This window comes from Marmota marmota, unplaced genomic scaffold, assembly GCF_001458135.2.
Source record: "Marmota marmota marmota unplaced genomic scaffold, marMar, whole genome shotgun sequence".
Taxonomy (NCBI): Eukaryota; Metazoa; Chordata; class Mammalia; order Rodentia; family Sciuridae; genus Marmota; species Marmota marmota.
Genome location: NW_025999871.1, coordinates 1069108 through 1096520, shown reverse-complemented (window position 1 = coordinate 1096520; position 27413 = coordinate 1069108). Strand labels below are relative to the sequence as shown.

At 40.2% G+C, this 27413-nt stretch overlaps 1 protein-coding gene across 1 annotated transcript in view; it reads left to right on the top strand.

Moving 5' to 3' along the window:
• Positions 1–833: 833 nt before the first annotated feature.
• The window catches only part of Maml1 (mastermind like transcriptional coactivator 1), a 45059-nt gene continuing 18479 nt past the window's right edge, over positions 834–27413 (top strand). The window contains exon 1 of the mRNA XM_015506420.2: positions 834–1472. Within this exon, the coding sequence (XP_015361906.1) occupies positions 1131–1472 (342 nt within the window). The 5' untranslated portion in view covers positions 834–1130. The remainder of the gene's footprint in view (positions 1473–27413) is intronic.

The window sequence follows — 27413 nt, the reverse complement described above, 5'->3', positions numbered from 1 at the left end:
TAATATCTTGGTCCCACACACAAATTAGGTTGTAGAATTAACTTTTCAACGTTCCCGTTTCCTTCCCCCACTGCTTTACAGTAGCCACTCTCCCTTTGCCTACTAGTTAAGATTACTGGAGCCCAAATGGTGGTTCCATTTTGTTGAGTGCCTCACTATAACCTAACTATCTTTTAAGAGTGGAACTTCGCAGTCCAAGCTCCCTGTGTATTGAACTAATCCTTTGCAATTCCAGTCCCCAATAATGGAGCTGGACGTGAGCCTACATCCTCTTTCTTCTGCTCTGTAAATGAAACTTCTTAAGCCGAAATTTACAGTCCCAATGTTTCAGAATGGTGCAGAAGGAAATCTCTACCAGCTAACTGGTGGATAATTCTGGCCAATTACGGTTGGATATAAGTAATGAGGTCAAAGAAAAACGGCTTTCGTTGAAACAGCGTGGCTTCTTTGAGTTTATGAAACCGAATTCAAAAAGAAGAAAATGGTGAAGCGCAGTAGTGCCAGGTAGACATCTGGGTCTAGGTAGTTAAGCCCTTGTCGGATTTACCCCGCTTTTCTCGGGGGACCCGGAAGGGCCTACCTTCAGGAGGCGGTGTTCAGGATACCTGTCTCCTCCAGTTTGGGTTCCTGTCAGTCATAGCAGACCCCGTCTCAGGGCTGCGGCCCTCCCCGGGGGTACCCCTGGCCCCTCACTTGAGAGTTCCTTTTAAATACCGCTCTGGAGACCAAGAGCACTTATTACGTTCTCATCCCCACGCCCTTCGGCGGCCGGTTCTTCCTCCTTTGATTGGTCGGAGTTCCTGTTCATCGCCCGTGACGCGAGAGGTCGCCGGCCGGGACCCCGCCCTCTTCCTAGAGCCCCGAAAACAATTTTAAGATGGCGGCGGCGGCGGCGCGGAAAACAATGGGGCCGGGCCGGAGGGGACAGGCCAAGGCCTGAGGTGGGCAGCGAAGGCCGGTCCGGGGTTGGGCCGAGCGGAGCAGAAGGAAGATCCGCCGCCGCGCGCGAGTCCGCTCCGCGGCCCGTGGGGGCATGGCGCGGCCGTGAGGCGTACGGGAGAGCGAAGCCCACAGTGCCAGCCGGCCCCGAGAGGCCCGGCCCCGTGCCTGGCCCGTGCAGCCCGCGGCCCATGGTGCTGCCCACTTGCCCCATGGCGGAGTTCGCGCTGCCACGGCACAGCGCGGTCATGGAGCGCCTCCGCCGGCGCATAGAGCTGTGCCGGCGCCACCACAGCACCTGCGAGGCCCGTTACGAGGCCGTGTCGCCCGAGCGCCTGGAGCTCGAGCGCCAGCACACCTTCGCCCTGCACCAGCGCTGCATCCAGGCCAAGGCCAAGCGTGCCGGCAAGCACCGGCAGCCGCCGGCCCCGGCGCCAGCCCCGGCGCCCGCTCCGGCCCCGGCGCCAGCCGCACCAGCCCCGGCCCAGCGCCTGGACGCTGCCGACGGCCCCGAGCACGGCCGTCCGGTCGCGGTGAGTAGGGCAGGCACTGGTTTCGATGGCAGCTCCTTCTCCCGAAAATACTTCCCTGGGCGCGGATCGGGCCTCTGGGAAACTTCCCCGTGCGCCCGCAACTCCTGGGTTTGGCTCCAGGGAGGATAACATGGCAGGGAACTATGCAGTTGTCATCTTCGGGAAATGGCACTGTGGCATTACTTTGGAAAACATTACTGGAGGACTTTGCAGGAGGCCTGGGCTGGGAAGGCTGAAGAACGTTAGCTGGAAGATTTTCTTCCGGACTTGATTCCGAAATACTGAGAAATTTATTTGGGAACAGACTAGCATTCGAGCTGCTTGTGATGTAAAGAACTCTTGTACAGTAGGCCTAGCTTCATTTATTCTACAAATGTTGATTGGGTCTTTGCTCTTTGCAAAGTCCTGTGCTATAAGCAGGGTCAAGGGCTTTAACATGGAAATGAGTCAACCTTCATTTGACCAAATCTAACTGCTTCTGCATGGAAAATCAAAAAGTCATTGAAAACCTTAGTAAAATCATAGTGCTGTTCATTGGATTCCATGAAAGTAGTCCTTGTATAGGAACACCGAAATTTGTGGACTAGAAATTCCTGAAAGTTGTCGACAATTCCAATTTTAACTTACAAGGGTTGTTTAATATTTCTGATGATATTAGATAGTTGTTGGCAAATTGTCATACCCTTTGTGTTCTCAGTAGGTATTATAATCTACAATTTATCCTTCAGAATTTTTTTAATTGTTTTTATGGGTTTTTTGGTAGTTTAAAGTTTAAAGCAATTGTGTTTTATTATCTCTCACCTGGGGTATAGTATTATTACTCTTTCCTAACTATTAGGTCTTTCAACTTTTAGTCTTTTTTTCCTTTCTCTCTAAATGCTACAACCTTTTTATTGCTTGAAGGAATGAAGTTCAATTTCTTTGGCACCAGTTTGACCCCACCAATCTTTACAAGTCCCCTACAGATCCTCTGCTCTGGTTAAGTTACTGTCCCATTCTCTCCCACACTAACCTCTACTGCTGGACTTAAAGACAGAATATCTTGATTAAAACCCAGGTTTCATTGCTTATTGTATTGACTATTGAGTGGTCTCATCCTTTTTTTCTTGCCTGTAAATTGGAAGTATGCTGGGCTTTTTAATAAGGGTTATTGTTAAATTCAAATATAAATTCAAAATAAATGAGTATGGATATGAAAGTATTTAGAAAACTGAAAGTCTGCGTGCAGGACCTTCTTCAATACCATTCAGAAGCCTGCCATCCTGCTCATCTCCTTCCTTTCCTTTAAAGCTAGTTTCTGACCACCCTAACTCACAGCAGTCAGAATCTGCTTTCAATACTTTTAGGAAATATATTATCTAAGTTATTTATTTGCACTAGTCACATATCACTTTAGTGACATATCTTGCCAATTAGACTGTAAGTTCTTGGAGGCAGAGGGGGTCAGTCCTGTACATATCTTAGACCCTCAGCATGTGTTCTCAGCATGTGTTTGTAGAGTGACTTACTATTAGACTTGGTGCTATTTCTATAGTACTCTAACTTCAAATGAACAAAATAGCTTAAATTCATGAGCCATCTTTGCTAATAATTCTTTTTTTTTTTTTTTAAAAACTCTCTCTTTATTTATTTTAGTTTTTTTCGGCAGACACAACATCTTTGTTTGTATGTGGTGCTGAGGATCGAACCTGGGCCGCACGCATGCCAGGCGGACGTGCTACCGCTTGAGCCACATCCCCAGCCCCTGCTAATAATTCTTGAGATTTTTAGGAATAATGGGTGATCATTCCAAATGAAGTAATAATGAAAGCTTATTAAAAAAAAATCATAGTTTTGTCAACCGCGCGACTAGCACGCTAGCTTCATACTAGAGGTTCTTAGCATAGAAGTTAACTAGTGAGATCAAAATAAACACACAAACTCAATTTACCTTTTTCTTTGACCAGGTCTGAGACGGCCCCCCCCCCTCTGGCTCCTGCCTTGAGCCACCCGTGGGGCAGCGAGGCTTACTCAGGACTAGCAGGAGAGAGAGAGAAGCAGGGCATGCCAGAGAGTGGCCTTTTATTGGGGAACAAGAAATTCAGGGGGAAATTCCATCCAATGAAGGTCAAGGGGGACAGCATTCCAAGGTCAGGGTCAGTGATTGGTCTCAGGGTCAGTGGTCAGTCACACCCTCACACGGATGGGCTCTCGCACCTAGAGAGGGTGGAGATTAGTTCCTACATAGTCTAGCCAGAATGCCTCACACCCAATCAGGGAGGTGCCGAATCACGTGCGAGAAAGGCTGGGTAAGGTGGTGCATGCCTGTAATCCTAGCAGTTCAGAAGGCTGAGAAAGGCAGAACTGGAGTTCAAAGCTAGCCTCAGCAACTTAGCATGGCACTTAGCAACTCAGTGAGACCCTGTTTCTAAATAAAATATAAAAAGGAATGTGGCTCAGTGGTTAAGAACCCCTGGGTTCAAAACTCAGTACCAAAAAAAGAAAGAAAAAGAAAGAAAGAAAATAAAAAAATCATAGTTTTACATTCAAATAGTTGCTTTTGAACACCCCCTAGAAAGTGTATTAATAGTAATTCCATCTGTTTAAGACTATGGTAAGAGTTTAGAATTTTTGTGTCTCACTGTCAAACAAACACACACACTCCAAAACATATATATGAATCCCTGGAGGGAAACTGGGTGCATACCAATTTTTTAAAAATTTATTTTAAATAAATAAAAGGTCAGAAATTTGACCTTTTATTTATTTAAAATCCAGTGCCTCACACATGCTAGGCAAGTGCTCTACCACTGAGCCACAACCCAGCCCCACACACCAGTTTTTGAAGAGAAATTAATTTAGAGTGTTTTCGGACTTGAATCTGGCTTGCAAGTAACTCCTTTGGGTTTCAGAACCTGATCAGATATGCTGAACTGGGTTGATGTCCTATCATGTTAAACCTTCATGCATGGGTTTCATGAAACTTTACAGTGGGTGGTGCTCTTCTTTTTCTCTTCTGGGAGAAGGGAACTTTTTTGTTTTTGTTTTTGTTTTTTTTTGGTACCAGGAATTGAACTCAGGGAACTCGACCACTGACCCACATCCCCAGTCCTATTTTGTGTGTTATTCAGAGGCAGGGTCTCATTGAGTTGCATTATGCCTTGCTTTTGCTGAGGCTGGCTTTGAACTCATGATTCTCGCGTCTCAGACTTCTGAGCCCCCGGGATTACAAGTGTGGCCGCCACAGCCAGCAGAAGGGACCCTTTTTACTGCAGGCTCCAAGTGATTATAGCTAAGCTGTTTTGCCTTGAAATGGGGTCCAGAAGATGAGTATCACTAAGAAAACAGTGGTGTTTTCCATTTTAATGGCTCCTTCAGTTCAAGAGGTAGAGGAAATTCTTGCCTGTGATTTTTTTTAATACAAGTTTTTTTTTAATGCCTTCATTTTGTTTGTGTATTTATTTATTTTTTAATGTGGTACTGAGGATTGAACCCAGTGCCTCACAAGTGCGAGGCAAGCACTCTACCACTAGGTCACAATCCCAGCCCCTTGCCTGTGCCTTTTAACTTGGAGAGCATAGCTTTGCATAGAAAGATGGAAAAGAGAAGGGGCCCCTTAGTCAATGTGTTGTTTTTGTTTGTTTGTTTGCTTTGTGGTATTGGGGATTGAGCCCAGAGACATTCTACCTCTGAGCTACATCCCCAGTCCTTTTTTTATTTTTATTTTGAGACAGGGTCTCAACTAAGTAGCTGAGGTTGGCCTCAAACTTGGCCATCCTCCTGTGTCAGTCTACCCAGTAGCTGGGATTATAAGCATTCACCACCAGTCCAACTCATTATTATTTCTGACAACTCTGCATGTGTATTTGATCTCATTAATATTCCATACAGAAGGAATATTATTATTAGTTTTTTCTAAGAGTGCTATGTATTGTTAGGCAGTCATTTCTTAGCCATAGTTACCTAATTGGCAAACCTTTTGTGTAACTCAAAAGGGATCAGATGTTACTATAAGAGTTCACCTTCACCTGAGGTATTTTCTTCTTAGGATATCCCCCTGACACACGCCACACCACACATACACATACACACAGCAAAGGCTTAACCACCGTCTGCTTGCTCTGTTAGACATGAATCAGGAACAGTGCCTCAGACTTTTTCTGTCCTGGTTATTAAGGAATGAGCCTATTAGATTTTTCTTTATACTCTCTGCTCTTGGAAAACAAATAGTATTCTAATGACAGGATTTACTTCTTTTTTTATTGGGAATGCTGAGTTATAGAGAACTATCCACCCAATTCATGCAAACATTCATTTGGTAAGTGAAAATAACTTCATTTACTTGAGCATTTTCTTTCTTTAGTAAAATGCTATAAAGGTTTAGTCCTAGTCTCTTTATCAACCATTGTTAGACTTCTGCTGATGAGCAGAGAGGAACTTACCAAGTGGTTGTGATGGTTGACAAAGAAATTTGACCATTGCATGCCGACCATTCATCATGGAATTTGCTTTCCCTACTTGGTTTAAGTATGTGCAATTTCTCTCTCTCTTTTTTTTTTTTTTACCTTTTATTTATAAATAATTTCAGACTTAGAGAAAAGCTACACAAATAGTACCACAAACATTGCATAACCTTTACCTAAATTCATCTATTGTCTGTTGTGCCCGTTGTTTTATCATTTGCACAATTCCTCCCTTTCCTTCCTTCTCTACACTTTGAACCGCCTGAAGACGCATACCTCCTGACTGTCTAACTGTGAGAACTCCAGTTTGTACCTTCTAAGAGTTAAAATGTATGTACAGTTTAATAATGATTTTATAGGCTAAACTCATATAAGAATTATAGAAATAAATTATTTCCAGAGAGTACATATTTCTGAACATGAAAACAGATATCATACTGTCATCATGTGGGATTTTTTTTTTTTTTAAGATGACTCTTTTGGCTTTAGGATCCCATCTCATTTCTTCCTACATCTGGGACCCTGTTCTAGCAGACTAGCATGTTTAGAATCTCCTTCCCTTCTGAGTCCTTCCTTTCAGCTTGAAAACATGCACAAAATATCCTCCATACTGACAAGTTCTTTGTGTTTTCTTGCTCTCAAAATAGTATTCTGTAGTCTTCCTTCCCTTTGCCCTTACCACTTGAACTTCCCATTTACTCATTAGCCTATTGTAATCTGCCTTCTACCTCTTCTACCTTTCTGAAATTGCCCTCTTAACACCAAGGATGGAATTGCCAAATTTAGTGACTTCTTGGTCATTGTTCTTGACTTCCTTGTTCATAAGATTCTTCTCTTAGCTGCTGTTCTCTTCTGATTTTCATTCTACCTCCCCCACCCCAATCTCCATCCTGCTATCTCTTATTAACTCATGCAACAAATATTTAAGCACCTACTGTGGGCCAGAGTATTCTAGGCACTAAGGATATAGGAGCAAGCAAGACAAATTAAAACTCTAGAGAAAAAAGATAAATAATATGAAAGAGTTAATTTTATGTTACAGATGCTGAGCAAAAGTTAAAAGAGTAATTGATACCAAGTGACTGACAGTGGCAGTTTAAAATGTTCTTGAGGGATGGGAGGCCATCAGTTAGCTGAAAAGTCCTAAGAAAGAACATTCCAGTTAGGATCACCAGCATAAAGTCTTTGAGAAAGGAACCTTCTGAGCTTGCATGAAGAATAGAAAGTAGGTCAGTAAATCTGGAGCAGCATGGCTGATAGGTAGCTGGCATGAGAGGTGGGTAAGTAACCATCAAGTCAGGTGCAGTGGGAAGCAGTAGCAGGATCTGAAGCAGAAACAAGATATGTTTGACATGTTTTTGAAGATCATTCTGGTGCTAGCTGGTGTGTTTATTAAGATCATGTGTGAGGTTGGTATGGGCAAGAGTGGATGCAATTAAGGTTTTTGTATTGGTCTTATTGGAGATCTGAACATTGGACTAGTGGTACTTGTGGAGTGGAGAAAAGAAGATAGATTTTGGACAGCTTATGAAGTTAGAGATCAAAGGACTTAGTTGCTGGACTACTTGGCTTGGGTATGGTGGCAAGATAGAGGGGAATGAGTAGTAAAGAGGAATTCTTAGCTTTTTTAGCTTAAGAAATTTTCTTTGAACATTTTTAAAACATTAAGATTCCCTAGACAACTCTATCATTTTCTTTTTTCATTCTATCTTTTTTTGGGGGGGAGGGGTGGTACCATTAATTCTTTTTATGGTTCATCTGTCACCTATAACAAGAAGATTCTTCCAATTTCCATTCCATATTTCCTACTGTCTCCTGGCCATTCCCACATGATTTCCCATATATTTGAAATGGACTTCCTTTTTCCAACCATATCTTTTATTTATTTCCTCTGAGTATTTTCCTCACCCCAGTTATCCAAACTAAAAATTTAGAAATTAGCTTCTCCTTTTCTTCATTTCCACTTTTCGATTGCACTCCTCCTGGAAGCCAGAAATTGTGGTAGATAATGGATCTATATCACAGAACATAATAGGGAGCACACATTGGGAATATTGGGGAAAGGATGCCTCTTAGATGAAATCTAGAAGACTTTAAAGAACTGACTTTTAGGGGCTGGGATTGTGGCTCAGTGGCAAAGTGCTTGCCTCACATATATGAGGCACTGGGTTCGATCCTCAGCACCACATAAAAATAAATAAATAAATGTATTGTCTCCATTTCCAAATAAAAAATATTAAAAAAAAAAAAAAAAGAACTGACTTTTAGCTGGGCACAGTGGTGCATGCCTGTAATCCCAGTGGCTAGGGAGGCTGAGGCAGGAGGATCCAAGTTCAAAGCCAGTCTCAGCAATTTAGTGAGGTCCTAAGCAAGAACTTGCCTCAAAATATTAAAAAGGGGGCTGGGGATAAGGCTTTGCGGTTAAGTGCCCCTGAGTTCAATCCCTGGTACTAGGGGGGAAAAAAAAAGAATTTTTAAGATTTATCTAGATGCTTTTTCCAAAGGGTACTGTAGAACACTAATTTCATAGGTTATTTAGAAAGTTCTAGGGGATGGAGATACATTTAGCTTAGTGGTAAAGTGCTTGCCTACTATGTAGGAGGTGCTGGGTTTGATCACCAACACTGGTGGGGGAGGAGGGAATGGGGGAATGTCTGTAGTAGAACAAGTTTGGAAGACACTGGACTAAATAAATTTTAACAATTTCCTTTAGGGTGTTTCCAAACCTTCAATATGCTGATATGCCTAAGTATTTGAGCTCTTACTTAAGTGGCATCTAATAGAACTTTGATTCCTTTGGGAAATTAAGCAAAAAACAAACAAACAAACAAACTATGATAGTAGTTCTTTTAATTTGGGGTTTAAAGAACCAGAGTCTGGAATATGAAGTTGGAAAGGTAGGTTAAGCTCATGAAAAGCCTTTTGCGCATTTAATTTGGTTTTTTTTGTTGTTTTCTTTTGTCTTTTTTTGTTTTTCTGGTGGTGCTGGGGATTAAATCCAGGGCTTTATACATGCTAGGCAAACACTCTACCAACTGAGCTATATCCCCAGCCCCCCTGCATAGTTGAGATTGGGTGTTTAGACTAAATAATTTTGAAACACTGTGAAACCCCTTCACATGTTTTTAAGTTGACATCTAAATCTTTTTTATTTATTTATTTATTTATTTTTTATTTTTTTAATATTTATTTTTTAATTTTCGGCAGACACAACATCTTTATTTGTATGTGGTGCTGAGGATCGAACCCAGGCCGCACGCATGGCAGGCGAGTTCGCTACTGCTTGAGCCACATCCCCAGCCCGACATCTAAATCTTTATGCTAAGTTTTAAAACTTATCAGAGACTGTAGTGCATTTATTTTGTTGACTGATTGTATACTAAATTACCATAATTTAGTTTATTATTTAAAACTTACCTGATGATAAATTTAGCCAGGTATGATAGTGTATGCCAGGAGGATAATTTGAGCCCAGGAGTTCAAGACCAACTTGGGCAGAATGGTGAGACCCTCTCTCAATAAAAAAAATTAAAATAAGGGACTTGAGGTGTGGCCAGTGTAGAATGCTTGTCTAGCATGTGTGAGACCCTAGATTTGATCCCCAGCACTGCCAAACAAAAACATAAATAAATAAATAAATAAATAAATAAATAAATGAAACTAAGATTAAAAAATTTATGTAACACAGGCTTACAAATGCTACTTATAGTTAATATGAATGAATGATTTTAAAAGGGGAAGAGAATTTTAAAAATGCTATTTATAGTTGCAGGGGATGTAGCTTCCAGAGAATTATAAATATTAACATTTAAAAATAAAATAGTTCTATCATTTTTTAAAAAATGTAGCCAGTTAATATCTTGGTGATATACTATCTTTCATCAATCATTTAAAGAATGCTTTTCTTTTAATAGAAATTTTAGATCATTCCTCTTTCTCTTGGAACTAAAATTTTTTATACTTACCCCATATGATATGATTTATTTTAACATAATATGTATGAAAATGTTTATTGATCACTCTAGCATATTTCTGTGCAACAAAAATATATGAAATTGAATTTAAAACTTTAAACTTAGGTGTTTTCTTCACACATACAATCTTTCCCTGCTCTCATGTCCAACATCTTTCATCATTCAGGACCATGCTCACACGCCTTTTCCTGGAGCTGAACTAGGTGCTTAACCTCTGCCAGAACAGCCACACACTGAGCTTTAATTGTGTGTTTTGCTGCCCTACGTTAGACTGCTGGCAATTTGAGGGCAAGGCTAAGAGTCTGCCCAGCTCAATACCTGCCACATATTTGGCAGTCAAGAAACAAATATCTGTTGAATGAATGTTAGTATTATTATGGAAGGGACCCTGAATTGGGAGTCAGAAACTACATGGTCTTAGGGTAGGACAGTTTCAGAAATAGAAGTGGTAGATTACTAGAGCAAAGTCCCCAGGATGAGGGAGGTGGGGAAGAAGGGAAGTACTGGGGAGTGATATTGGCCAAATTATATCATTATGTTATATGCATGTACAAATATGTAACAACAAATTCCATTATTATGTACAACTATAATATACCAACAAAAAATGTGGAAAGAGGAAAAAAATACAAAAGAAGAAGTGGAATTGGTAGCAGTAAGATAGTATACCCTGATTTACACAACCATTTATTGAAGCTTTGTTCACACTAGTAGGAGGTGAGAGCAACCTAAGTTTCCATCACCAGATGAATGGATGAAGAAAATGTGGCATATATATACAAATGACTATTAACTCTGCCTTTAATAAACAAGGAAATTCTGTCATATGCAACAACATGGATGCCATGATGGAAGCCATTTTGCTAAGTGAAAAAGACAAATATGCATGATTCCACTTATATGAGGAACCTAAAATAGTCAGAATTCTTAGAAACAAAGTAGAATGGTGGTTGCTGGGGCCTGAGGGTAGGGGAGGACAAAGGAGTTGTTCAGTGGATATAGAGTTTCAGTTTTACAGGATGAAGAAATTCTAGCAATAACAATGTATATAGAGTTATACTGTATTGTATACTTTAAAGGGTTAAAATGGTATGTTTTATGTTAATGGTTTTTTAAAAATTTGTTTTAGTTGTAGTTGGACACAATACCTTTATTTTATTTATTTATGTTTATTTGGTGCTTAGGATTGAACCCAGAGCCTCGCATGTGCTAGGCAAGCGCTCTACCACTGAGTCAACAACCTTAGCTCTATTATGTTAATGTTTTTAACCACAGATTTTTTTTTAAATTAGAATCTATTTTATAAACCATGGGCCCAGAAAATGTTCTAACAATATTATGAGGGCTTATTAATTAAGGTATACTAATGAAATTAGAAAGATTATATAGAGTTTTTAAGTGTTGCTGGGGATCCAACCAAGGACCTTGTGCATGCCATGTGACTCTACCATTGAGCTGTATCCCCAGCCCAAGGTTTGAGTAATTTTGAAGTCAAATCAAAGAAAGAATATAGCTAGGCATGGTGGTACATGCTTGTGATCCCAGCTATTCCAAAGGATGAGGTAGGAGGATCACAAGTTCAAGGAAAGTCTGTCAACTTAGACCCTGTCTCAAGATTTTTAAAAATTTTAGAAGGGCTGAGAATGTAGCTCAGTAGTAGATCGTTTTCCTAACATATGCTAGGCTCTGAGTTAAGTCTGAAATACAGCAAAACAAAAAAGAAAGATACCTGTTGTTATTTAATCCTCATAGCAGTCTTACATGGTAGATGTTATTTGCCCAATTTTACATGGAAGTAATCTGAGACTCATAGGTTAATTTGCCAAGGTTGCCAGCTAATTGATAGAACTAGCATTCAAACTAAAGTCTATTACCAAAGCTCTTTCCACTGTGCCATTTAGCTTCTGCAGATGAGATCACATTTGTGAAAGAACTCTAAAAAATTATACCTTTTTTTAAGAAATAAATTGCAGGTCAATATTTTATTAGGTACAGACCAGTGATTTTTAATCCAAGATACTTGCTGTAGCAGAAGGGCACATATATATATCAGAATTATTGAGGGTACTTTTTAACTCTACATCTCCTCACCTACTGATTCTCCGACCCTACCCCAACTGTTTTTGTTTTACTTTTTTTTTTTAGTTGTAGATGGATACAATATCTTTGTTTTATTTATTTATTTTTTAATGTGGTACTGAGGATCAAACCCAGTGCCTCATGCATATGAGGCAAGTGCTTAACCGATGAGCTACAACCCCAGCCCTGTTTTTATTTTATTTTAATATTGAACTCGAGGGCACTCACTATAGCATTGAGCTACATCCTCAGTCCTTTATATTTTTTATTTTGAGACAGGGTCTCCCTAAGTTGCCCAGGCTTGCCTCAAACTTGTGATCCTTCTAATTCACGTCTCTGAGATTACAGGTGTATGCCATCACACCTGACTAAGTTTTCCTTTTTCATGCTGCTAAAATAATTTACAATGGTTGGGAATGTCAGAGCCCTTAATTGTGTTGGGGTTGGATAATCAGTTGGTCTCAGTTCTTCATTCTTTGTCATGTTATACGTCCATGCCCTTGCCATGGCTTCATAGTAGGCAGAGTATATACTTTCTCGTCCCTTGATTTGGGTGTATGACTTGCTTTGGCCAATGAAATGTTAGTTTGACAGGAGAATACAGTATAGTATATTTATAGAACAATAATTTTTAAGTTCAGGGAACAATGTCTTAGAAATTTTTAAAAATATGAAATTTATGAAACAAATAATGAAATTCATCTAAAAAGCAAAGAGAAAAGAATAGCAGAGGAGAAGTAGGCCATGCATGGGCTGGAAATGACTCTGGTTCTTCAAAGTGCTGCCAGGCAGCCAGGCATTGAGGCCTGGAAACTGGGAAGTTTGTATTTCTTTTTTGTTTTGTTGTTGTTTTTTAAATTTTTTTTGTAGTTGTAGATGAACAAAATGCCTTTATTTTATTTGTTTATTTTTATGTGGTGCTGAGGATCAAACCCAGGCCTCACACATGCAAGGCAAGTGCTCTACCACTAAGCTACAGCCCAGCCCCGGAAGTTTGTATTTCTTATCTGGGAAATTTTACCAAGACCTCAAAGACAGAGATGTCACATTCTTCACCAGCCACCATTAAAAAAGAATTTATAGCTGGGCTTTGATGGCTCACTTCCGTAATCCCAGCGGCTAGGGAGACTGAGGCAGGAGGATTGTGAGCTCAAAGCCAGCCTCAGCAAAAAAGTGAGGTGCTGAGCAACTCAGTGAGAGCCTGTCTCTAAATAAAATACAAAATAGATCTGGGGATGTGTCTCAGTGGTCGAGTGTCCTGAGTTCAATCCCTGGTACTCTCCTCCCCAAAAAAATAACTTACAAAGTTTTGCTGTGAATCAAGAGATAGAGAATCTGTTTTGCTACTACATCAGGGCCACAGGTAATATAGCGGCCAAGATCATCAATGAGGTATCAGAGCCCCTCCTGCTTGTGGAAGAGATCTGTGAAAAAGCTAAAGAGCTAACCAGATCTGTGAGCCAAAGTACGAAAAGCAGATTGACCCAAAGAACCTCCAAGAAGATCCTGGACAACTTGAGGAAAATGTTCAAAGGCTAAACAGACAAGGCTGACTCTATCCAGAAGATAAATGAGCTGATGCCTAAATGTAGCACAAAGGCAGCCAGTGCTCAGACTGATTTGTATCTGCCCAATCCCTGCTGCAGAGAGGGTCTTTATAGTTCTGCCACCCTCATGTTATCTATCCCACACTGCCTCACTGTGTTGCTCAGTCTGGTCTTGAACTTCAAAATTCAAGTAATCCTCCTGTCTCAGCCTCCCAAGTGGTATCATAGGGAGGAGGATCATAAATTCAAAGCCAGCCTGAGAAATTTAGTGAGGCCCTACGCAACTTAGTGAGACCCTGTTTCAAAATAAATAAAAAGACTGGGGATGTGACTCAGTGGCTAAGCAGTCCTGGTTCAATCCCTGGTACCAAAAATAAATAAATAGTAAAGAAAAATAGGTGGAAAATAGAAAATTAGATTTCCAGTGCAAAAGGTACCTAGTCAAACTATTAAACAAGAATGGATATTGAAGGAAGTCATTTTCAAAGATTAAATATTTAAATAATTAAGCTGACACATACCCTTTTTCTAAAAAGTACTGGGAAATATGCTCCACCAATTGAAAGACTAAATCCATCAAGAGTAAGGCATAAGATACAGGCAACAGGAGACGCAATACAAAAGAAATGACAAGGAGTCTCATGGAGGACTAGGAAAAGTGATCCCAATATGACAGCTGTGCTCCAGAAGTGGAGGGCAGCTGACTCATACTGTAGCAATGTGACCCAAGTGATAGATTGTTACCACCAATGCCCCCCACTTCCATTGAGCCATCTTTTTTAACCCCTAAGACGGTCCCCTGGAAAGTTTGGCAAGTTCTCAGCACTTGAATTGTCTTGATCATGTGCTGATGTTCTCCCCTCCTGCTCTGCTGAGGATATTCATATCACATAAGAAAGTTCTTGGCTTTTCTTCCCAGAGCTGTAGGTGGACCATGGTGAACTTAGAAGTAGAAAAAATGAAGCAGCCCTCTTCCTCTGAACATATTTCTGCTGCTATCTAGAACCTGCTTCATACCTCAGCCTTGTCAAGCACCCAGCTATGCTGAACTGTTTTCCCAAGATGCCCTTATGATCTTGCTGATGATTTCCCCAGAAGAGGCCTTGTCAATTCCCAGAGAAGTGGAATTCAGCCACAACCCAGAGACCCACCCACTCACCTCCTCTGGAGTCGCCTATCAGAGAAGGCAAGCTGCCCTCTCCTTACACACATAGTGTGCCCTTGTCCTCTATTTTCTAAACTAGCCAGTGTATTGTTTGGGATAGATAATATAACAATGTTGGAATTATAAAGAAAAGCAATTAACCCCAAATCAGGACATTGGTTATCTTTGGGAAAAGATGAAGAGAGCGGGTGCGGGGGCTTTAAGTAGTGCTTCTCAGACCTAACATTCACATGAGTCACCTGAAAATCTTGTTTAAATGTAGTCTAAGTGGGGTGGGGAAGGTTGAGCTTCAACTTTTTTTTTTTTTTTTTTCTTCTTTAGTATTGGAGATTGAACTCAGGGCCTCACAACAACTAGCAAGCATTTTACCACTGAGCTACATGCGCAGCCCTTTGTATTTTATTTTTGAGACAGATCTTGCTTAGATGCCTAGGCTGGCCTCAAACTTGGGATTCTCTTGCCCAGCCTCCCACTATGCCCAGCTGAGATTCAGTATTTTGAACCATCTAAATTATGCCATTTCTGCTGGTCCTGGACCCATACTTTTAAAGTGAAGAAGTACTGAGATAAAGTGCTAAGGCTTTAGCAGTAGGTCCAAAGTGATCATTTTATTGTTATTCTTTTCACTGTTATTTAGGTATATATGAAACTTTTCACAACAAAAACTATAATTGCAAAGGACAACTTAGTATGAGAAGGATGTGTGGAGCAGTAAACTTAAAGAGGTAAACTTGCCAAATCATAAAAACCTTGCATACTCTATTGGAGCTCTCCAATTAACCTATATATATAGAAGTATATCCTTATAATAAACAAGTTGGCTCACATGATATGGAGGCTGACAATTCTCAAAATCTGTAGTCAGCACCCATGTTTCAGTTTGAGTCTAAAAGGAAAAAAAAAGTCCCAGCACAAATCAGTTATTGCTAGAGTTCCCTCATTTGTTTGTTTGTTTGTTTATTTATTTATTTATTTATGTCTATTCAGGTATGCAGCTGACTAAATGAGTCCCACGCACATTAAGGAAGGCAATTCAGATGTAAATTAACCCACAATAATGTTTGACCAACAGCTGTCCATCCCCCCAGCCTGGTCAAGTGGACACACAAAATCAGTCATCACATACCATGGATAGAAACTTGCACTTGATTCTTTCTGTGTGCTATAGAGAGCCACTTAAAGGATTTAAATAATGATAAAACACGAATAAATTTATACCTTAGATAATCTCTGTGGTAGTGTTACAGGGCCAATTGAAAAGTGCATGCAGGAGGTAGAGAAGGACTGTCAACAAGAAGACCAATTAAAATGCTGTTTTATTGGTATAGGCAAAACAAGGAGAAGAAGCTAGAAAGTGACAGTGTGGGAACAGAGGAAAGGGCCAGATTCCGAAGATATTTGGATGGTAAAAGGAACAGGATATGGTAATTGATCAAGAGTTTAGGAGGAAGTAGGAGAAGTTCGGGATGAATTAAGAGTTTCTAATTTTTAGAAACTGAGTTCTGGTCAGAAGAGCCTTTGCCATCTAGGGGTTGCTGAGAAATTGCATGTAACCTGGTGGATGTTACTGGTGACATTTGCCAGGGCAGCCTATAGAGCAGTAGAGAAGGTGACATCAAATCTAGTGCTGATTTACAGCTCCAAATCTGAAAGGTATTTCATGCAGCCCTTTGGAGATCTGTGTCAGGCGTACTGTTAATGTACTGATTCACTTATAGTTTCTGCTGCAAGTTGTCTCCAAGTGTCCATTTCTACTCAAGAGAGTTTAGCCTTTCTATACTTTTATCCCAACTTTTTTTATTTGAAGTTTTGGAAATTGAACCCAGGACATGCTAAGTAAGGGCTCTACAATTGAGCTATCTCCAGTCCTGTTTTTTTTTTTTCCTCTTAGTTTTTTACTTTTTATGGTACTGGGGATTGAACCTGAGAGCAGTTTACCACTGAGCTACATCCCCTGCCCTTTAAAAAAAGTATTATTTTGAGACAGGATCTCAGTTGCTCAGGCTGGCCTCAAACTTGCAGTTCTGTCTCAGCCTTCTGGATTGCTAAGATTACAGACATGTGCCACCATGCCTGGCTTTAACTGAACATTTTTATTGGAGAAAATTTAAGATGTGTTTTATGGTCTAACTTGAGCCCATGCATGCAGCCTGCAAAAGTCATTATGTGGAGAGTTAAGAACTTATGTGTATTTGTGCATGTGTGTATACATGTGTATATACATATATGCATATATGTACACCAGTCTTTTGTATGGAAGGCAAGGAGCTACCCCTGGGAGCTATGAAGCTGCAGGTGGGTGCTGCCAGCTCACACCCCCTCAAATGTTCTTTACTATGCCTTTAAGTATCATTAAGATGTGAACAGCTGTCACTCCCACGTTCACACCACACACACACACACACACACACACACACCCTGACATTGCTTCTGATTGCTTCTGAGCTACAATTACTTGTGATTCTCTTCCTTTTAGCTCTGCTTACTCTTTCTAAGCTTTAATTTCCTTCCTTAGGGTTGTTTTGTGTGGCACAAAATTGGTGCTTAATAAATGATAGTTCTTTTTGGTGTGGGAGATTTCTTTTTTTTTTTAAATATAAACTTATTTTAGTTGTAAACGTCTCTTTATTTTATTTATTTATATGTGGTGCTGAGACTTGAGCCCAGGGTCTCACACATGCTCAGCAAGCACTCTACTACTGAGCCCTTCTTTTCTTTTTTGTACCAGAGTTTGAGCCCAGAGGTGCTTTGCCACTGAACCATATCCCTAGCCTTTTTTTTTTTTTTTTTTTTTTTTTTTNCGGTAATATTTGGAAACACTGTACGCCTTTTTTTTTTTTTTTTTTTTTTTTTTTAGTACTTGGGATTGAACTCAGAGGCACTGAACCACTGATCCACATCCCCAGCCCTTTTTTGTATTTGATTTAGAGACAGGGTCTCATTGAGTTGCTTAGCACTTCACTTTTTGCTGAGGCTATCTTTGAACTTGCAATCTTCCTGTCTCAGCCTCCCAAGCCGCTGGGATTATACAGGCGTGAGCCACCATGCCTGGCTTCTCTATCTCTTTTTGAGAGAGACTCCTGCTAACTTGCTTAGGGCCTCAACAAATTGCTGAGGCTAGCCTCAAACTTGTGATCCTCCTGCCTCAGCCTCCCAAGTCTCTGGGATTACAAATGTGTGCCACCTGTATATTCTCTTGTGGGAGGAGATTTCTTTCTAAGTGTTTATCTATTTTGTTGCTGTTTTTAATGCTATGATTGCCTCTGTTAATCAGGTATGAGCTTTTGCCAGAAGATCTGGACAACCATGGAGTTCTTTATGGTTTGACAAACTGGCCAGTTCCAACCAACAGGCAGAATTCAGGGTCTGTTTATTGATCAACAGTGATAAGCCAAGGCCAATATTGGGTGGTGGAAAAACAGGTGAATGTGGGAGCACCCTGTGCTTAGAGCTGATGGAGATACAGAGACTGGCCACTAGTATAATGTGTTTTACATGCCACACTATAGAGGGTAGCACAAAAAGCTGTGGGCATTAGGGAGAGCCAGTGGCACACCCTCCAGTCACCTTTGGAAACTGAGGAAACTTTGGAGTGGGCACTGTGTGCTCTCTGCTGTCAAGTGCCAGGGGATGCCCATAGAATTCTTTGTGCTTCTGGCAAAATCACTTCTCTGCCTATCTCCATCTTTCACCTCATTCATTCGTAGCCTCTTCAGGACTTCAGATGAGTGGGACCTTTCTGCTGCCATCTGTTGCCATCTGTTCTCTCACACTGCACTCTAGTGTCCCTGACACATTAGTCTGTCAATGATACTGTTCTCCCAGAAATCCTTAGGCCAACCCTGCAGCTTGTCCATCAGCAAGTCTTGCCAGCTCAACTTTCAACACAGAACCAGAATCTGACCACTTCTGCTTACCTCTGCCACTGCCATCCCAGTCTGAGTCATCATTTCTTTTACCTGGATTTCTGCCACCTAATTGGTCTCGCTGAGGGCTCTAGGCCTCCTGCAGTCTACTCTCTGCCCAGAATGGTCTTCTTTCTCTGCTCAGACCACTGCACAGGTTTTTTACCCTATGTAGTCTGGCACACCTATTCCACTGTCCGGTCCTGCCCCCGTCCACCATGTCTTGATGCTCTTCCACTCCTTTCTCTCGGCCTCAGCCTCCCTGGCTCACCTTGCTAATGGGCAAACACCTGTCACTCTCTCATCCCAACCTTTGCAAGGCTCATTCCTCTGCCTCACCTGGATCTTCCTTCAGTAGGTGTTGGTGTGGCTTACCCTCACATCTACACATTCTTGTTCAAACTTCACACACTCTGTAAGGCCTGTCCTGAGATTCTTTTTAAAAATCATACATCCTACAAACTCCCTGTCTTTCTGTGCTTTATTTCCTTAGGAGTACTTCCCACTTAAGAGGGAGGTCCCAGGAGATCCAAGGTTTTTGTCTGTTTTGTTCTCCACTATATCCCCAGGGCCTAGATAATGGGTGGCTGGCTGGCTCAGTTAGCTCCCAGTAGATTCCTGTTGAGTAAATCAAATGAGAGAATGAGAAGTTTGCTAAAAGGAGAGGCAAGATTATCTGAGGTGAGGAAGTAGTTTGTGCAGGGGACAAAGGTGCCTGATGTGTTGGGTCTTATGAGCAGTAAGGGGCCTACTCCCTAAATCAGGTGGCAGATTGTAGGGCACTTTCTTGTATATTCAGTGCTTATATCCAAGGCTAATTTATAGAACTACTCTGTCCATGAAGGAGCCATCAGCCAGGTAAGACTTCCAAATGCTTGAAATGTGCCTAATCCAAATTGAGTTTGTTAGAAATATACAACAGACACTGAATTTTGAAAACTTGGTGCCAAAATTTTTTTCAAATTTTCAGTATTGATTACATTGTAAAATGATAATATAGTTAGTGGGTTAAATAAAATGTTACTAAAGTCAGCTTTACCTGTTTATTTTTTAAAAAAATATTTATTTTTTTTTTAGCTGTAGTTGTCAGTACCTTTATTTATCTATTTATTTATTTTTTATGTGGTGCTGAAGATCAAACCCAGGGCCTTGCACGTGCTAGGCGAGTGCTCTACCACTGAGCTACAAACCCAGCCCCCTACCTGTTTATTTTTTAACTTTTTATTTTTCTTTTGGTACTGGGGATTGAACCCAAGGGTGCTTAACCACTGAGTCACATCTCCAGCCCTTTTCATTTTTTATTTTGAGATAGGGTCTTGCTAAGTTGAATTTAAAACTTTATTAGACACTTATTAATGTCCTTTCTCATTTTTGAAACTCTTACCTCACTGTCACTTATAATCACAAAAAAAAAGACAACCCTCATTACAATTATAGTTTGCTTGCCTAAATTTTAGATTCCATTTCTCATTACAGAGAGTTATATATATGAGGTGCCCTACCCTCACTTTCTCTCTGGTCTCTGACAATCTGCTTTCTGTATTCATTACTCTATTATTAAATCAATCTGTCTTGATAGCTTTATTACATTTTTATTTTTATTATTCTCTGTGTTACATTTGATAATATTTGAATTTTTCTTCTTATGATAGAATAATTTCTGGACTTAACAGATCCATTTGGACAAGTCATTTAAGCTGTCAAGAGTTTTAGTTTTCTTGTCTGTTAAAGAGCTTAAGATACACAGCTCATTGGAGGGGTTCTAGAAGTCATTGAGTGTTCTGACTTGAGAGTACTAAGTGGTTGATGCTCTTCACTCCTTTTCTCTCGGCCTCAGCCTCCCTGGCTACTTGCTAATGGGCAAACACCTGTCACTCTCTCATCCCAACCTTTGCAAGGCTCATTCCTCTGCCTCACCTGGATCTTCTTCAGTAGGTGTTGGTGTGGCTTACCCTCACATCTACACATTCTTGTTCAAACTTCACACACTCTGTAAGGCCTGTCCTGAGATTCTTTTTAAAAATCATACATCCTACAAACTCCCTGTCTTTCTGTGCTTTATTTCCTTAGGAGTACTTCCCACTTAAGAGGGAGGTCCCAGGAGATCCAAGGTTTTTGTCTGTTTTGTTCTCCACTATATCCCCAGGGCCTAGATAATGGGTGGCTGGCTGGCTCAGTTAGCTCCCAGTAGATTCCTGTTGAGTAAATCAAATGAGAGAATGAGAAGTTTGCTAAAAGGAGAGGCAAGATTATCTGAGGTGAGGAAGTAGTTTGTGCAGGGGACAAAGGTGCCTGATGTGTTGGGTCTTATGAGCAGTAAGGGGCCTACTCCCTAAATCAGGTGGCAGATTGTAGGGCACTTTCTTGTATATTCAGTGCTTATATCCAAGGCTAATTTATAGAACTACTCTGTCCATGAAGGAGCCATCAGCCAGGTAAGACTTCCAAATGCTTGAAATGTGCCTAATCCAAATTGAGTTTGTTAGAAATATACAACAGACACTGAATTTTGAAAACTTGGTGCCAAAATTTTTTTCAAATTTTCAGTATTGATTACATTGTAAAATGATAATATAGTTAGTGGGTTAAATAAAATGTTACTAAAGTCAGCTTTACCTGTTTATTTTTTAAAAAAATATTTATTTTTTTTTTAGCTGTAGTTGTCAGTACCTTTATTTATCTATTTATTTATTTTTTATGTGGTGCTGAAGATCAAACCCAGGGCCTTGCACGTGCTAGGCGAGTGCTCTACCACTGAGCTACAAACCCAGCCCCCTACCTGTTTATTTTTTAACTTTTTATTTTTCTTTTGGTACTGGGGATTGAACCCAAGGGTGCTTAACCACTGAGTCACATCTCCAGCCCTTTTCATTTTTTATTTTGAGATAGGGTCTTGCTAAGTTGAATTTAAAACTTTATTAGACACTTATTAATGTCCTTTCTCATTTTTGAAACTCTTACCTCACTGTCACTTATAATCACAAAAAAAAAGACAACCCTCATTACAATTATAGTTTGCTTGCCTAAATTTTAGATTCCATTTCTCATTACAGAGAGTTATATATATGAGGTGCCCTACCCTCACTTTCTCTCTGGTCTCTGACAATCTGCTTTCTGTATTCATTACTCTATTATTAAATCAATCTGTCTTGATAGCTTTATTACATTTTTATTTTTATTATTCTCTGTGTTACATTTGATAATATTTGAATTTTTCTTCTTATGATAGAATAATTTCTGGACTTAACAGATCCATTTGGACAAGTCATTTAAGCTGTCAAGAGTTTTAGTTTTCTTGTCTGTTAAAGAGCTTAAGATACACAGCTCATTGGAGGGGTTCTAGAAGTCATTGAGTGTTCTGACTTGAGAGTACTAAGTGGTTGATGCTCTTAGAAAAGCTAATGATAAGGGAGTAAGAGAGAAGTAGCTAAAGTACAGAATGTGTTTGGGAAGCATTTTTGTTCAGGGTGTTTTGGAATGTAAAATTGAATATAAGTTTGAAAGATCCATCCACTGCAGCAATGGCTCACAAACTCAGCATGCATCACAGTCACCTAAAAGACTCTTAAAACCTCCCTGGACCCCATCCATCCCAGAGTTTCTGACTCAGTGAAACCATCTGCATGAAGTCCTGAAAATGAGCATTGCTGATACATTCCCAGGTAATGCTGATTGATGCTGCTGGGCTGGGATCACAATTTGAGAATCACTGCTCTAGAGCAAAACAGATGGAAGTTATTTTTGAGGTAAGGAGAGAAAGAATTTGAAGAGGAATGTGTCAGATGAGGCAGGTCCAGACAGAATAAAAAGATGAAACTGAAGAGAATTAATCTTTGCAAGGAGAGATGTTTTCATCTTAAAGAAGAGGGATTGGAGGGCTGGGGATGTGGCTCAAGCGGTAGCGCGCTCGCCTGGCATGTGTGCGGCCCGGGTTCGATCCTCAGCACCACATACAAACAAAGATGTTGTGTCCGCCGAAAACTAAAAAATAAATATTAAAAAAATTCAGTAAAAAAAAAAAAAAAAAAAGAAGAGGGATTGGAAAGAGATGATATGGCACTAAGAAGTTCTGAGTTGAAGGAGACAAATTTAAAGGAATCATGTAAGTTGAACTTTGGGAAACACTGCTCTGAACATTGATTTACTAATTGTTGTGCAGACACATGGTTTGGGTTTTTTGGATTTTTTTTTTTTTTTTTTTTTTTTTTTTTTTTTTGGTACTGGGGATTGAACTCAGGGGCACTCAACCACTGAGCCACATCCCCAGCCTTGTTTTGTATTTTATTTAGAGACAGGGTCTCACTGAGTTGCTCAGTGACTCACTTTTGCTGAGGCTGGCTTTAAACTCTCGATCCTCCTGCCTCAGCCTCCCAAGCTACTGGGATTACAAGTGTGTGCTACTGTGCCCAGCAAGATCAAGAAACTTGAGCTGGTGTGGAGTAAGTGGTCTGGGGGTAAAATATGACAGCAATGATGTTTGAGCCAAGTCTTATAAGATTGGTAGAGGTTGCCAGGATAGGGGGTATATTCTCAGTCCTGAAAGTAGTTCAGTTTAAGTTGGGACCTCAAGGGAATATTAGCGTAGTACATTAAGTAGTTAATCAGAAACACAGCAAACAGACCATTTTGTGCCAGTTTAAGGAATTTGAACTTTATCTGTTAAGTGATGGGGATTTAAGGAATTTAAAATGGTTTGATGTTTGTTTTATAGAGATCGTTCTGATAATATCATAAAGGGTGAGCTACATCAGAGAGGAATTGAAATCAGCATGAAATTACTTTAGTGATCTAGATTTTAAACAATGAGGAATTGAACTAAGACTCCAGGTCTCTTACTGGAGAGAGATTTAGAAAGTAGAATCAGTGTCCAATCATCTGAGAGGACAGGGATTGAACCATGCATCTAGTCAGGGAGCACAAGATGAAGCGGTGGATTTAGGGAAAGAAAAACCCAGCTTGGATTATATCTTATCTGACATATACATCGAGATTCCCAATTTACAACTGAACATGTAAGTCTAGAGCAGAGGAGAGAGGGTAAGACACAAAAGAGAAAGATGTGTTAAATATTCACTCAGTGAATATTTGAGTGCCTGGGCTGGGAGTGTAACTTAGTGATAGAGCATATGCTTAGCATCTGCAGGGCCTTCAGCTCTTCCAAAAACAAAGAGTGCCAGTTCTATGCCAGGTTGTCATCTTAAGGCCGGAGTATGGATGGTGTTACCTGGGGAGATGACATCAGTGAAAAAGAATGAAGGTGAGCATCATCATTTAAGGTCAGCCATGAGAAGAGGCAGTCTGCTGAATAAAATTTTAAAAATAAAATAATATTTTTTTAAAGGAAAAAGAAAAGGAACTGCCTGCAAATAGTGGCCTTGAGTCAGGAATAAGTCCACAGGGAGTGTTCATGTGGACATTAAGTGAAGAGAGATGTTAGAAGAGAGAGGAGTGATCATCTGAGAGGTTAAGGATTACAGTCTGAAAAGTGTTCCTTAGATTTAAGAACCAGGTGGTTGCTGGGCATGATGGTGTTTCTCTGTAATCCTGGCAACTTGGGAGGCTGAGGCAGGAGGACCACAAGTTTGAGGCCAGCCTTGGCAACTTGGTGAGAACTTTTCTTAAAAAATAAAAAGGATTGGGGATATAGTTCCATGGTAAAGCACCCCTGGGTTCAATCCCAGTTAAAAAAAAAAAATAGGTGGTCATCTGGTGAATATGAACAAAGTAAAGACCTGTCTGTCTTTATAAAGCTCTAAAAGGGAAGGAAGAGGAGCTGGACAGTAAGAATGTTACCCAGGTGCTCAATAAGTGGTAACCATTCCCTGAAGTGGCTAGTATCCACCCCTCTGTCTTTTCGGATGCGGAACCAAACCTTCTCAAGAGGTTAAGTTATTTGCCTGTGAGCACACAGTAGTTAAGCATCCAAACCAGGACTCAGTTGTCACACCATCCATTTTTTGATGAGTCTCCTTATGTTGATTAGACCACCCTCTAACACTTGGGCTCAAGTGATCTCCTGTGTGCACCACCACATCCAGCTGTAGCTGCTCTCTAAATTCTATACAAAATGGCACATAAAGTAGGATGAGGTCAAAAGATGGAAGGCGTTATGAGCATCTGTCCATGCCTACAGAAAACAAACAAACAAACAAATAATAAAGAGGGAGGCAAACAGAACAGAGGAAAGAATGCTGATTGAATAAACAAGAAGTGGAAGAGCCTGAGTGGGGATGGCCTGGTGAACCCAGTTGGAGAGTTTGGCTTTGGATAGGAGGGGTGTGGTCTTATGTGCAGAGTCCCTCAGTTAAGTAAGTCCAAATTGGGACTTAAGGTGGGAAAATCATGGTATGTTCCACTTTCAGTGGTGGTTATGATACATCTTTTCCTAATGGAAGAAGGAGCCTGATTCCATTCATAGAATGAATTCCAGAGGGTTTTAGAGGGATATAATAGAATCAACGGTAATTATCTGCTGTTATCAAGTGAGCACAAGTCTGATATTCTAAAATATCTCTCCTTTGACCCTATTTGACTACCAACCAATCTGTCCCCCTCATATTTTAATTAATGACTTTATTGAGATACCATTCATATGTCATACAATTTACCACTTAAAGTATACAATTCAGTGGTTTTTAGTACATTCACAGAGTTTTATAACCATAAATGCAGTCAATTATAGAATATTTTCATCACTTTAGAAAGAAATCCTGCATCTCTTGGCTGTCACCTGTCAATCTTCTCACTTCCCTTCATGCCCTTGGCAACCACTAATCTACTATATTACTTTTCTTTTTTCCTTTCCCTGCTGTACTGGGGATTGAACCCAGAGGCTCTGTAGTACTGAGCTACATCCCTAGGCCTTTTTATTTTTTATTTTGAGACAGGGTCTCACTAAGTTGCCCAGGCTGGGGCTGTGGTTATGGCTCAGAGGTAGAGCACTCGCCTAGCATGCGTGAATGATTCTGAGCACCACATAAAAATAAAATGAGGATATTGTGTTCACCTAAAACTAAAGTAAATAAATAAATATTTAAAAAAAAAAAGTTGCCCAGGCTGACCTTGAACTTGCAATCCTCCTGCCTTAGGCTCCTGAGTCAGTGGGATTACAGGCATGTGCCACCATACCCAGCACTTTATCTCTTTTTTAAAATAAATGTAGAGGGCTGGGGTTGTGGCTCAGTGGTAGAGCGCTTGCCTCACACATGTGAGACCCTGGTTTCGATCCTCAGCACCACATAAAAATGATTAAGTGAAATAAAGGTATTGTGTCCAACTATAACTAAAAAATAAATGTTAAAATAAAATAACCTAGAAAATAACAAAGCACACAGTCTCTATTTACTCACCTTCCAGTTATTTCTCAAGTCAAGGGTTTTATTCTGTAACTCTTCTGAAACTGTCCGTGCAGCATTATCAGTGACCTCTTAATTGCCAGATCCAGTGGACATGTTCAGTGGTTACCTTTCTGACCTTTCCAATGCATTTAACCTAAAACTTTCCCTTGTGCTCTGTTTCATCATGGACTTTTCACCTCCTCCCTGGTTGGCTTTTCACTCTTCTTGAGTGATCAGATCTACTCATGGTGCCAGCTTTATGCCTTGCTGATGGCTGTCTTTCCATAGAATTCATAGACTGTGTTATTCACTACCTCCTAGCTATTAATGGGGTTCCCACAATCATTTCTTCATCATTGAAATGGAACTCAACCTCTTCCCCAACAAGGAAAACCACATATTCATCCTTTTAAAAAAATCTTACCCGTGTATTCAGACTAGATAGAAATGCCTTTATCTGTAAGATACACTGATATGTACTAAATTTTCTTCTACCTAACTCTAAAATAACCTGTTTCAATCAGGTCCTCATTATAGGAACTATTTCAACAGTTTTCTGCTTGGTCCCTTTGGCTGTATTCTCTCCCCCTGAAATCTATTCACCACACATTCATTATTGATAGTTGATTTAAAAAAAAAAAAAAAACATATCTGGCTGGGCACAGTGGTGTCTGCCTGTAATTCCAGCTAGTTGGGATGCTAAGGCAGGGGGATTCTAAGTTAGAGATGAACCGTGGCAACTTAGTGAGACCCTGTATCAAAATAAAAATAAATAAATAAAGGGCCTAGGGATGTAGCTCAGAGGTAAAGAACCCCGGGGCTCAATCCCCAGTAATAAAAATAAAAAATAGAAGGGCTAAAAATAGAAAATAAAAGGGCTAAGGATATAGCTCAGTGGTTGAGCACTCACAAGTATTTATACCTCCTCCCCCAATCTGAGTCTGTTCAAGTCTCATACAGGGGATAGAAGAACTTGTAAAGGACACCATGGGGATATAATCAGCCAACTATAGAAGTAAGAAATTCTCCAGGATAAGTGACTAAACTTTTTAGACAAATAAATAGTAAGGAGAATAGGAGAAGAAGAGAGAGGGTCACATATGGTCTTAAGAGCATATCATCCAGGGCTGAGGTTGTTGCTCAGCGGTAGAGCGCTCACCTAGCACGTGTAAGGCCCTGGGTTCGATCCTCAGCACCACATAAAAATAAATAAATAAAAAAATAAAGATATTGTGCCCAACTACAACTAAAAATTAAATATTTTTTTAAAAAGCATATCATCCAGATGTAGCATATTGGGTCCTGATTTGAATAAACCAGCTATAAAAACAATTTGATTTTCTTTAACATTCAGTAATGATGTGGTTATTTTTTTTTAGAAGCTTTTTATAGTTCGGGGGTTGGGGACATAGCTCAGTGGTAGAATGTTTGCTTACGCATACAAAGCCCTGAGTTCAGTTCCCAGCATTGCCAAAAAAAAAAAAAAAAAAAG